We start from the raw sequence: 12818 nt of genomic DNA, 5'->3' as shown, positions 1-12818 counted from the left end.
CCTATTGTAATTAGGTGTCATGTTCTGCGTTTTTCTGTGTATTTATTTAGGGTTTTCTGTGTCCCTGAGTCTTCGTGTTGTCCTGTCCTCCCTTTGATTACTCCCAGGTGTTTCTCATTTCCTGATTACCCCCTGTGTATTTAGTGTCACCTGTGTGTCTGTGTCTTAGTCGGGTCCTCGACTAATGTGCTCTCAGTCCTTCGTGTTGTCCATTCATTTTATCAGTTGCTACTGGCGTTGAGCCCTGACTTCCGCTCAGTCGTGCTGCCTGGTTGTGTGGACTTTTTTTGGACTTCATTATTAAAAAACATTTTCTCTCATCTACCTGGGTCATCTGCGTCTGCCTCACCACCTACACCGCACCGTTCATGGCATAAGGACCCGACCAGGACTCGGTCCATGTTGCGTGCGTCACCGATCAGTGACGCACGCAACATGGACCCAGCAGGTTTAATGAGAACGATTGAGGACTATGTAGCGGTCGTGACAAGCCCGTATTCAGCCCGTCAGTGCCTGAATATAGCCACGCGCAATGTCCTCCTGCTGGACAAGTGGATCCAGCGACTTCTGCATCTGGGGCTGGCGGAGTTGCAACAGGAGGCAGAGTGGCAATGCCTGACAGCCGTTGCGGTGCTGAGAGGTAGTCCTCTGCCTCCCAAGCCGGACTATCTTTCCTCCAGCCCAGCACCAGCGTCTCCAGGATCAGCACATCCAGCCGGCGTTCCAGCCGGTGCACCCGAGTCTGTTCTCGCCGCCGATGAGGATCTTCCACCTCTCGTTGCTGGTCCTACTCCTGAGACTGCTCCAGCTGTTGTTCCCATGGTGATGGGTTTCCAGGCGGCCCGCCTGGCACCTGGCCGACAGGCGGCGCGGCTGAGGGCGTTTCCTGCCCCAGTTAGCAGATTATCGGCCCCAGTTAGCTTGTTATCGGCCCCAGTTAGCGGATTATTGGCCCCAGTTAGTGGGTGTTCCCCTAGTGCCAGTTCCGAGTCTCCGCCCCCTAGTGCTAGTCCCGAGACTCTCAGTGCTCCTGCCAAGACCCCGCCTCTCAGTGTTCGTCGCCGCCTCAGGGCGGCCCCAGAGCTCGCTACATTGTCATGTATTGACAATACAATAGTCTTGTCTATTGACTATTGTACTATAGTCAATAGTACAATAGTCTACTTTACTAGACTATTGTACTATAGGACTATTGTAATTCTTTGCTATCAGGAAATCCACAAAATACAATTAAAAGACTTCAGCTGATCCAAAATGCTGTAGCAAGATTTCTGATAAAAATTAAAAAGAGAGATCATACTTGTCCTATTTTAGCTTCTCTTCATTGCTTCCAGAATCCAGAAAAGAATTTAAAATTCTCCTTCTCGTATATAAATCCTCTATGTGTATGAGTCTGTCCTGTAACCGTGGGTTGGAATCCCCGCTGTGTGTGGTGGTGTCAAGGCATAGAAGCCTTGGCCCTGTCAGACTGCCTCAGGGCAGCTGCGGCTACAATCCCATAGCTTACCACCATCAGTATGTGAACATGGGAGTGAATGGGTACTATGAAGCATTTTGTGGTCCTCTGGACCTGATAAAGAATTATACAAGTACATGCCATATACCATCTGAAGGAGCCTTATGTATAACTGCTGCTTGGTCTTAATAACAGGACTCAGTTGTGGGTCAGTTATATCATGAGGATGCCTCCAGTGAGGGTCTCCCTTTGGAGGTTTTCCTGGCATATTCCATTTGGGGGAGACACAGAACCAGGTCCAGAGCTCGCTATAACTTATCCTTTCTGGTCTGGGATTTCCCAGTATGTTGTTGGGAGAGGGTTGTCTGGCACTGTTATCCCAGTGACCTGATCTCAAATTAGAAGAAGACAACTCATGAGTAAATTGAAGAAATTTAGCAAAGCTATGTGTTAGTAATGTAAATTATATGGTTTTATGTCTTGTTGTTTAAGGTTCTGTAGTATTAATATTTTGATAATTTTCTGAGTATAAACAATAACTCAAGTATTTTAGAATTATAAATTTTAGAATAGAATTATAGTCCATTTTTTGGAAAGAACATGGGGCTTTTGGCCAGTGGACGTATTGAACATACCACATTCAAACCCACTGGTGATTACCTAGGCCACCAAGACTGGCTGCAGTCCAGGGGCCTATGTTGTTTCCTAATATGACCCTGCTTGTCAATGTGCTCCTATGCTGCAATACAGTCACCTGGTTCAGCACAGCTTCAAGAAACTAACTACATTTTTGCCATTCTGTTGCTTTTGCTTTTACTGCAGCATATTCAGTCTCACAACAGAAAGGATAGATAGATAGATGCCTCCACCTTTACGAAAAAAAAAGTAACTGAAAAAGAAATGTTGGAAAGTTGAAATAAAAGTTATTTTTTATAAGTGTTAATAAAACAATGAGTAACCTGGTTTATTAGAGCTGAGATTAAAACAAAATGAGAGTTCCTAAGGTGACTCATTCTCTCCAGGAGCCCAGTTTTGGCCCCAGGCTGTTAAAGTTCTATGTGAGCCTCTCTGTCTGGGAATCTGCAATTAGCAGACTTCTGGAGAAGTCATGAAATGGCATGTTTGTTGTTCTCTCACGCCAGGATCAGGTAACCCCACGCCTACCTTAGCTTGTGTGGGGGCGTGGACACCTTTTAGTACGGTGTGAAATCGTCCTTCCATTTAAAGCGTCCTTCCTTAACCTGATCGGATCAGACAAACAACAAGCGCAAGGGACTCTGTGGGCTTACTGGAACAATCTGACTTCTTCCAGTTATCATGATTCGACTGGCCCGGTCATCATTGGTGTTATTTTTGTTTGGGGTGAGTTCAGATTCATTATGTGTATTTTAGAGATGCCTTATAAAATTAAAAAACCCTGCTTCTCTCAGGTGGAAACCTGCAGCTTTAGGTTTTATTGCGCGCAAAGGGCGTGAGTCTGTATCAACAACACTCCACACTCTGACACGCAAAAGAAATTAAGTCTGTTTTTTATTTACTGATCTGAAAGAAGAAAAAAACCCGCTGACGGCCCTAAAACTTGATGAGATGGCATGAGCTGATTTACAGAATGATGGGTTCATTATTACTATTCACTTTGACGATGCTAGTTTGTAAGGCGGAGTATTGGGGCCATAAAAATAGATTAATGAATAAAACAAAATGAGAATAAATTCGTAATAATATGAGAATAAAGTAATATTTCGAGAGTAAAGTCAACATTAAGAGAATAAAGTCGCAATTACCTGAACAGTCATAATATGACAAGAATTCAGTAGTAGTATTATGACTTTGTTCTTGTAATATTATTGCTTTATTCTAGCACGTGTTTATTCTCGTAATTTTATGACTTTGATCTCGTAATTTTATGTTTTTATTGTATTACTATACTCCTTCTTAGGTTCAAGCTTCTTAAAGTCTGAGAGACATAATTTTCAGGAGCAGGCTGTGTTCTGTAACTGCAAGTGACCTGGATTTAATTAAATGTTTCTATCTGTTGCATTACCTTTAAGCAACATCCTATAATAAATAAAAATTTGTTGTAATTATTTGTCATTTTTGTCTCAGAAAAACAGATTCATTGCAAAACAGAAACTTCGATGACCCAAAAACAAAAACGTAGTTATAATGTGAAAAGTTTATCCCTCTAGCTATGTTTTTCATATTAGAATGTCATGATCATGTTCCCAGTATAACAAAATAGTCCTGGAACCTTCAAAATATTTTCTATTTCATGTTTTTTTTCCGGCTTCAACTGTTTGGTTTGACTGTCAACAATGCTGCGTTTCCATTGTGTCATGACAATATAGCAACCAGACCTGGCTTCTACGGCAAGCTCTTGTAATGACATTACACCAGTTACTTGACTAGTAAAATAAATTTAAAAATTGGTGAAATTTTTATTTGACGTGAAATTTCACCAACTAGCATTTTGTTTTGTACAGTTTAGTTAGACTAAATTCACTCTATTTTATGGCGCAAATTCACAACACATGTTCTCACAAGGCACTTTACAAATAGAGTCAGTACAGTCCTGTCATACAGACAGATTCCAAGCCAAGTCAGTAAATTAAAAATTTTAAATTGTCTCTAAAAGGGGACCCAAGTGCCCAGCATGGTTGGTCAATGTGTGGTCACATGGTTGCAGAAGGTTTTTTTGCACAGATCCTTCAAAGTCCACAATACACCTCCCTCTGCAGTATACATTATGTGTTTTGTCATATATGTGGATTATAACAGTATAGTAAACACAGTGATCATGGTATAAACCAACAATTATTACGAGTTCAGAGCAGGAGAAAATAATTATCAATGAGCTGGAGAATCTCATTTTATTTTCCATGTAGCTAAACATGTCTAAAAATAAAAGTATGCAGTAGAATGTTTGCCTGCTGCACTGGACCAGAACCGAGCAAGGGGAGTGCTTTGAGTGCTTTCCTAACAGCCATGACTGTTAGGATTTATTGTAATGTAATATTGTATGTATAAGTGTATTGGAATTAGGGCTTTTATATGAAATGCCTTGAGATAACATGCTGTGCTATAAGCAGACTGAATTGAATTCAGTTCAATTTAATTTAACTGATTTTACCCATTGGGCAGCATGGCTGTTATAGCTGCAATAAATACTTTATTACAGAATGAAATAAACAATAGAAACAATGTGTCTGAGTCAGACAACATTAATTTTCAAAGAAACCAAGAGTCAGTTTAGGCCTGTGGTATTTTGACTTTACAGCAGGAATGATTTATTTTAACCAAATCCTTCCAATAATTCTGAACATAGATCTCAGTGCTTTACACACAGAATGTAATTTAAATACAGAAATACTACATTAATTCCAAATGATCCCAAATTGATTGTTGTTTTACATTTTCTAAGTTTCTTCAATTAATTGTTGTATAGATGCTGATGGTTGTGGGCAGGAAGCGCTATATTTTCTATAGCACTTACTATTACAGCAGATCTGAAGAAGCATCTGAAAGAAGACTGTTCTTGTATGAGAGTCTTGTGGTCAGGGCTGTCCGTAATGTTCTTTTTACACTCATTGATTTGTAACATCTGGGACTATATTCTACATGAGCACTCGTGGTACTTTTTCACAGGCTGTATTTGTTCTGAGACTTCCTTATTCAGAAGTCAGAGTCATCTGTCTCAGATTTATGTTAGTGCCTGTTTATGTTGAACAATGTGGTCTTGAACACTGATCAAGAGGTCTGTGGCTGAAACATCGCATGCTGTGCCTCCCTGCGCAGCAGGGAATGGTGGGTGGAGCAAACTACCTGAATGTTCCAGGTCTTTGTTATAGAAAGCTGTCCGATGGAGTCTGCCATGACTGCTATTGCAAATGTTCTGAGTAGATTTGGCTTCAGTGAGAAAGATGCGTGCCTTTTTCAGCCATTTCCATTGTCATTGTTCCAGTCTCAGCTTTGCTTCTATTAGCTAATCAACATGAATCATAATCACTTGTTGATGAAAATAATAAAGTCAAGCTGACATCTTAACCAAAGAATTCCATTCAGTATGCAAAAACTTTTACTTAAAATCTTGATCAGACACCCTGCAGAGGGTCAGAGCAACCTTCACCTGCTGAGGTCTTTTGGCCTGCAGGGGGTGCTGCTGAGGACCTTCTTTGGCTCTATGGTAGCTTCGGCCAACTACTACAGTGTAGCATGTTGCAGCAGCAAAAACATGTTACCTACAGTCAAGAGGAAAAAGTTTAAAAAAAAACCTCACCAGAAAGGCCAGTTCCGTGCTAGGATACGACCCTGTGCAGGTGATGGAAAACAAAGAAGGAAAACAACTTTACATAGTACCTTCCAGCCAAAGGCAACTCAAAGTGCTTATACATAACACAGAAGAACTTTAGTGGAAAATAACATTATGGGTGGACAAAGTCACCAATCCCATGCATAAAGCTTTTGCTGAACTGGAGATCTTCTTCAGTGACAGACTGCGACATCCTAGGTGTGTAAGGATCACTACTGTAGATCATTTCCCTCAGAAGCTATTGACTTTCTAACCATCACATCTCTCAGCAAACTCACATACCTCCTGTTATTTGCATATTTTTTTTCCTGGTGAAGTGCGCCAACAAGTCCAGGCAGTATCATTCTGAGCTGTCAGTATAAGCAAAAAAATAAATAAATAAAAATCTAAAGACAGAGGACAAAGCTAAAAAGCCATTGCTTTTTATTCTTGGAAATAATTAATTGTATTTTTCTTGTGTTCACAGATTCAGGCTATTGTTGTGGTAAGAACTCATCTGTTGCGACATAAAAGAGAGTGGGTTCTTCCTCCAGTACCTTTGACGGAAAATCAAGACTACACTCAAAAGGAATTTATTGCCAAGGTGAGAGACTCAAACATACCTCATTGATTCAGACATTTTGGTGTATCATGAGAGAATCACAGGTAAATTAGATTTATTTATGTTGTTCAAGTTATAAAGAATGTTCTGTCTGGAAAGACAAAACAAGCACTGCTGCTGAGTGGACAGTGGTCCATTTTCAGCAGGTACAGTCATCAGGTGAACACAATGTCACTCCTGACTCAAAACAGTCATTATTTTACTAATAATGACTGGAAGTAATGACTAATAATAAATAATGACTAATAATGATGGAAGGGTAGATACTGGGTCAAGTTAGCTCCTGCTGTGTTAATATGCAGAGCCATTTGTTCTGCTTTTCAGCGCAGTGAAATCATTGAGTCTGCTTCTGTTTCAGATCCGATCAGACCGACAGATTGGAACAAATGTTATTTACTCCTTAGAGGGTGTCGGGGCAAACCAGCATCCTTTTCATGTGTTCGTGGTTGACCCTCTTAATGGAAATGTTCGAGTGACCAGAAAGCTTGACAGGGAGGAGATTCCCTTATACAAAGTAAGTTTCCAGCTGTAATTTGAAATAATCTGTGTGAAATGTGAACAAAAAAACTTACATGATTTCCAGATACAGTACAACAAGAGACAGTAATCAGCTTTAACTGAACTATTTACCCTCATTACATGCACTGGTATTCCCACATAACATAGATGACACATGATTAAAATTTGTATTTTATACTAAGATAGTGTTTGGGGCTTGAATGACCTGAGCGCTTAGAATTACAGCAGATATGAAGAATGTCTGACAGAGCATGATTGCTAAGATGTTTCTGAGCTTCTGCAACAATATACATAAAAATCATGAAGATTATCACTGTTCAGTTTTCATTTTTTCATATGGTGTCCTGTTTGAAAGGATCAATTCAGGAATGTTTTCTAACATGACAGTAAAAAAAAAGATGAATAAAAAGTGACACTTTTTCATTCTTGCTTTAGAGATGTTCTAGTGGGCTGTAAATTTACACATTTTCATATCATCTGCTTAAAAGTTTCAGCCAACAGATTTGACCATAAATAGAAAACTGTCTCTATTTAAAGTTTTGAGGGAGCATTTTAATGCAGCAGCTTGTCTGTTGAAACATTTCAGTTGTTGGCAGTGCATAAAGGGTTTTGACACATAAAAAGTGAAGGAGCTGTGTTCACCACCACCACTCCCACAGCTGCTTCTGTGAAACAGCACTGTCCCCTGGATGTGTACAACTGCAAGGAAGTCAACTAAATTTTGTGCACCCTCTGCTGAACACACACGTTACTACTTTCTTTAGTTTGTTAGTTTTGTTTCCTCTCATTTGTGAACGTGGAAGTTCTGAAACAGGGAACTGATTTCAACTCTGAATATCTTTGTTTTCTAAGTATGACAAAGACAACAAGACTCTGATTCATCTGTTTTAGCTTGCTGGTTTTGCTAAATTCCCAAATGGCACTGAAGCAGAGGCAAAAATTGACCTGCAAATTAAGGTCGTAGATGAGAATGACAACGCTCCGACATTTGAGTCATCGGTGCTGACAGCTGAGGTGGACGAGCTTAGTCCTAAAGGTCAGTATGACACATATAAAAACTCATAAAACACTAAAAACGTCAAATGGAATTGGAAAGATGATGCCCTTTTGAATCAGTGTTTTAAATCCATTTTAAATGTATTATTATTATTACACTAAAGCCATTTATTATGGTCAACTTTTGTACTAAATATCATCAAAAGTAACCATTTTTGTCACTTTGGTTTTATTTAAAACTGTTTTTACAGGGACTTCAGTTATCACAATTAGTGCCACTGATAAAGATGATAACACGACGGATCATGCTAAGATCGCCTACGTCATCAAACACCAGGAACCTCGTGATTATTTCACCATGACCAAAGATGGCACAATCTCTGTCAACAATGTCTTGGACAGAGAAGTATGAACTCCACCAACAGCTGCCTTTGTTTCCTGTTATTTTGATATTTTACGGATGTGGCGTGTATGTTTGTGTGTACGGTAAACATAATAGACTTTTAGCAGGGGAAATATATTTGTTTCAAAATCTAAGACTTTACGATTAGTACCAGAACAGCTGCTTTGATATAGGAAAACATTTCCCTGATTGCTGCTCACATGGGACTCGGCATTGACCAGGGATCAGTCTCAGAAGGTCTGCCATCATCTCTTGATTCTGTTGGACCGCTTTCTGCAGCTGATTCCATACATTTTCACATCAGATTTGTTTAATTTCTGAATGACTTCACATGTCACAAAAGTCTTTTTACTTTGGATCCCATTTGACTTTTGCCCCTTTTCCACCGGCTCAGCTCGGGTTCAGCTCACTTTCAGAGCTTTTTTTCGGGGCTGGCCCTGCTTTTAGGGCCCTGCTTCGGAGCAGGTCCTGCCGGGCCGGTGTTCTGACTATCAGTGCTACCTCGTCAGATTTTCCTACCGTAGCACGGATAGATAGCTAAGTCTATCTGTCGGTGCTTTTTATTAGAATTAAACACAGACAAATAAAGATCACCGCAACTCTGTTTTGCACATTAATACGTTGTAGGCCCTATGTCTGTTATCAAATGCAGTGCAGCCACAGCGTGTCCACCGAACTGCGCATGTCACTGTGCTCCTGAAATGATAGGATATGCTCACACTAATAACACACCTCTATTACACAGCTTCAATCTCACATAGTATCGCTACCAACGTCTATTTAGCAAAGTTTAATAAAAAAAAAGAGTGTAATTAAACTAAAAATATTTTTAAAATATAGGGACAAAATAACTCACAATACAACGTATTTTGTCCTGATTAACCGCCAAACAACGACTTGTTTATAGTATTAACGACTTTGCAGACGTCAAACTAAAGTCATTTATAAATAAAAACTAAAAACAGGAAGTAATACAGCAGTTTAACGAAAACCATGTATAAAATAAATTAAATAAAGCTTACCATAATCTTCGATGAAATAAAACACGAGATACTTCCACAGGTAGGACGTATTTATAAGAAATCTTTTTTTTATTTTATTTTATTTTATTTATTTTTTTTTTTTTTAATAAAAAATCTGCTGTGTAAGCAGTATATGCCGTAGCGTCGATGTGCGCATGCGGATTACCACAAGGTAGGACGGATTTATGGTTGGCACAGATGAACAGAACACCTGTTCTGGTTTCGTGGGTGACGCAAGCTTCGCTCCTGCTCACTGATTGGCTGTGGGCGTGGACAGACGGAGCAGCAAAGAGAGAAGAAAAACGAAGGCGCGACTTTTCCAACTGGCTACAATACGGAAGTGATGGAAGATACAAACAAGCCGTGAACTAAGAGATTCTTTGCTTCGGATTTCAATATTCAGCGGCAGCTCGATGGAGCAGTGAGGAATGAGTCGTTTTTGTTAATGTAGTGGAGAGATTGGAAAGTCTCGTTAGCCGCTTCGGAGCCCCACGCAGCCCCACGGTGAACACCGACTCAGATGCAGCTAATGCCGCTGCTGATCTCCAGCCAGGTGAGCAGTTTGTAAATCTGTCTGCTTTTTACTATAGTTAAGGTCGCCTACATACAGTCATGGAAGACATTTGAAAAACAAAGTCTGCTGTATTTTTATTGCTCAAACACAACATGCGCATTTTCTGTAGATACTCAGTTTCACATTCCTCAGTTATAAATAACTGTCAATATTGTACAGCATGTCGCCTTCATTTGGTTTTTATGTCTTTGCGTGAATCTACATGCTTCGATTGTTTCTCATTTTACTGTTGTTGCATTGGAGTTTCCCCCATTGTGAGATAATAAAACAAGTTATATATTCTATTATTGTATTGTAAAATGGCTACATATCAGTTCTAAGTAAACGGTTATGAACTATTAATTGTAGAGGACATAAAAGTAAACAATAAACTTGAAAAAAACAATAGTTGTATTTTATCCATGGCTGTATGTCTGCATAAGTCTAAAACTTACAAGTAATTATGTTTTGTATTAAATTTACAAAACTATTGCAGTTACTTATAATTCTCTATGTCTGGATGGTAAAAAAAAAAGTTTGCATTTATATAAAGAAACGTCTGTTTTAAATAATTCCTTCTGTGTATGTAACTTCCACATTAGTAACTGTGTTATTTATCTACATTTATGTGCTACAAGCTATAACATGTCATGTAAACTTTCCCAGGGAGCAGAAGAAGAGGAACATGGTTGACATGATGGAGAACGATGAGAACTGTCAGAACAACTGGATCTCCTTCAGGAGGAAGCAGCTACCAGCAGAGATGGCAGAGCTCCATGGAGAGGGTAGAGGCAAACAGAAGAAAAATAAAAGCTGTTGTGTCTCAATGAACAAAGTCTCTTTTTTAATACTCTCTCCACACATTATTGTACATACTGTAGTTTGTTTGGCATCAAGTTCCTAATATAATCCTCCCAAAATGTGAGGGACTTTAGACAGAGTGAAAATAACATTATATTGTGTAAATTTGTCATTGACACTTAACATTGTAGATTACCAATGAAGGTATCTAAAAGTGAAACATTATTCAGCAAACCAAACATTTTGACATTGTTATCAGGGTTGCTATTAACAAGAACCCAAAATACAAATCATGTTTGTTCATTTCTATGTTGTACAACATCCTTATATCCACTCTGTTCAGCTGACTTACTGGAGAATCTTCAATGTAAGAAAATGTGTCCAAAACCCCTAACCTTAGTTAGTGATAAACAAGATTGAGTTTAAACTTTTAAGCCCCCGATCAATTCTTAGTGACCAAAATGTGAAAACATGGAAGGTTTGATTAAAACTACAACCAGTCAGATTAGAAGGAATACAGCTTTATTTGTTCTCAGTATAACTTGAACATCAGATGAATTATAATTAAACATATTGAAGTTAAAAACAACAGATTGTTAATGCACTTCAACTGTGTGAGAACATCAGCCACATTTTTTAAGTTAGAAATGTTTCATCAGCACATTGAGCTCATGTGATTCCTGCTCCAGAAAGGTGAAGGTCTCTGGACAGCCTGAAGGTAAACACTGACGGACAGTCAGGAAGATGGAAACTGATGAGACATCCTACAACTCAGAGGCTGCAGGAAGAATGATGGTCTGCAGCGGCAGTTCACCAACATCTGAAAACACATTGAATTATATTATGAATGAATTCTGACACTATTACGTTATTTGCAACACCCTGACTAACATTAGCGCATGTATATTTGGCACTATTACAAGTTTTATAGTAGTTTAATACAAAAATCGTCGTTAGCTCACCTGCACAGTCAGAGCCACCTGCTTTTGTTCTGCTACAAGGCGGAGACCAGCTGTCCTCCTCCTCGCCACATCGCAGCTTTCCTCCCACTTCGCATTTTCTTGAAGTCTCAGAAAAATCATAATCAGACTATAAAAAATAGCTCAGCTCTCTCTTCTTCTTTTGTATCAGAAAAACAAAAGCACAGCACATGACTCCTGGAGGCGGCACCCTACTTCAGAGTCGAGTCGGGCCGATAGAAAAGCGGTCACTCCGAAATAGAGCCGAGCCGAGCTGCTGAAGTAGAGCCGGTGGAAAAGGGGCATATGCTCCTCAGATCTGGAACCAACTTCCTTTAAAGCCTGAGATGTGCAGAAACCAGGGGCGATTCTAGGATCTGACCTTTAAGGGTGCTTAGCCCCCAGCTGGGCTAAGACCCAGGAGAAGATATTCGTTGGTGCAGTTTTCTAAATCTAACTGCTTATTTACATAAATTCACAAACAAAATTGAGAGACATGTCAGTACTTCATAGCACAAAAGAACAATGTTCATTTTACTCAAACATATACTTGTACAGTAAAGAGTAAAATCAGAGAAAGTGATTTTTTTCCCCGAGGTGTATAAACTCAGTTTGAAACAGAATCTCAAGACCACATCATACCTGCCAACATCTGCTAACATTAACGAGACACTAGCAGCTGTGGAGAGACACAGTCCTAGTGGGTTCTGCTCTCCCGGAAAGTAAAATAAAATCTACTCAAAACTATGCATTTCCAGTCATTTGAAGAACATTTTACTAAATTTATAGGATTAATAAACCTAAAACCAGTTTATTATCAAGGTAGAAGGTCAGATTAATGACTAGTGAAAACTAGTCATTAACCTGAACTTTATTTGAAAATCTTACTTAGAAATTCCATCACCCTTATTTTATCTAAATGTTATGCGGCTGTTGGCCTTTTTTCTTTAAACAAGAATGAATGTCCATCTATGGAAAAGTAGACATGATGAGTCGAGGTTTTAATATTTCAGCTCACAGTTTATGAAGTGAGACAATCATAGTTTCAGTACCAAACACCTTTCTATTCACACAGAAACAGCCTAACATTCTGCACTGTTCTTTAGTTTGACCTTATTTAAGTGACTCCAGAGAGATTTGAGAAATTAATTACAAAACAACACAACAGTCACTAATCAAACTTCAAAAAAGACCAATAA

The 12818-nt window shown here is 39.2% G+C and overlaps 1 protein-coding gene and 2 long non-coding RNA genes across 3 annotated transcripts in view; 2 read left to right on the top strand and 1 right to left on the bottom strand.

The window, feature by feature from the left end:
- Positions 1–2673: 2673 nt before the first annotated feature.
- LOC114151298 (desmoglein-2-like) overlaps positions 2674–12818 on the top strand; it is a 25172-nt gene continuing 15027 nt past the window's right edge. The window contains exons 1-5 of the mRNA XM_028028428.1: positions 2674–2818; positions 6232–6348; positions 6725–6880; positions 7777–7921; positions 8133–8287. Of these exons, the coding sequence (XP_027884229.1) occupies positions 2774–2818; positions 6232–6348; positions 6725–6880; positions 7777–7921; positions 8133–8287 (618 nt within the window). The 5' untranslated portion in view covers positions 2674–2773. The remainder of the gene's footprint in view (positions 2819–6231; positions 6349–6724; positions 6881–7776; positions 7922–8132; positions 8288–12818) is intronic.
- Positions 8294–11455, top strand: LOC114151299 (uncharacterized). Its single transcript, XR_003596915.1, has 2 exons — positions 8294–9859; positions 10526–11455. It is a non-coding gene; the product is annotated as an uncharacterized LOC114151299 (long non-coding RNA).
- LOC114151300 (uncharacterized) overlaps positions 12449–12818 on the bottom strand; it is a 22883-nt gene continuing 22513 nt past the window's right edge. Inside the window, exon 3 of the long non-coding RNA XR_003596916.1 lies at positions 12449–12461. This is a non-coding gene — a long non-coding RNA (uncharacterized LOC114151300). The remainder of the gene's footprint in view (positions 12462–12818) is intronic.

This window comes from Xiphophorus couchianus, chromosome 9 (assembly GCF_001444195.1).
Source record: "Xiphophorus couchianus chromosome 9, X_couchianus-1.0, whole genome shotgun sequence".
Lineage (NCBI taxonomy): Eukaryota > Metazoa > Chordata > Actinopteri > Cyprinodontiformes > Poeciliidae > Xiphophorus > Xiphophorus couchianus.
This window is presented reverse-complemented; position numbering and strand designations above follow the sequence as displayed.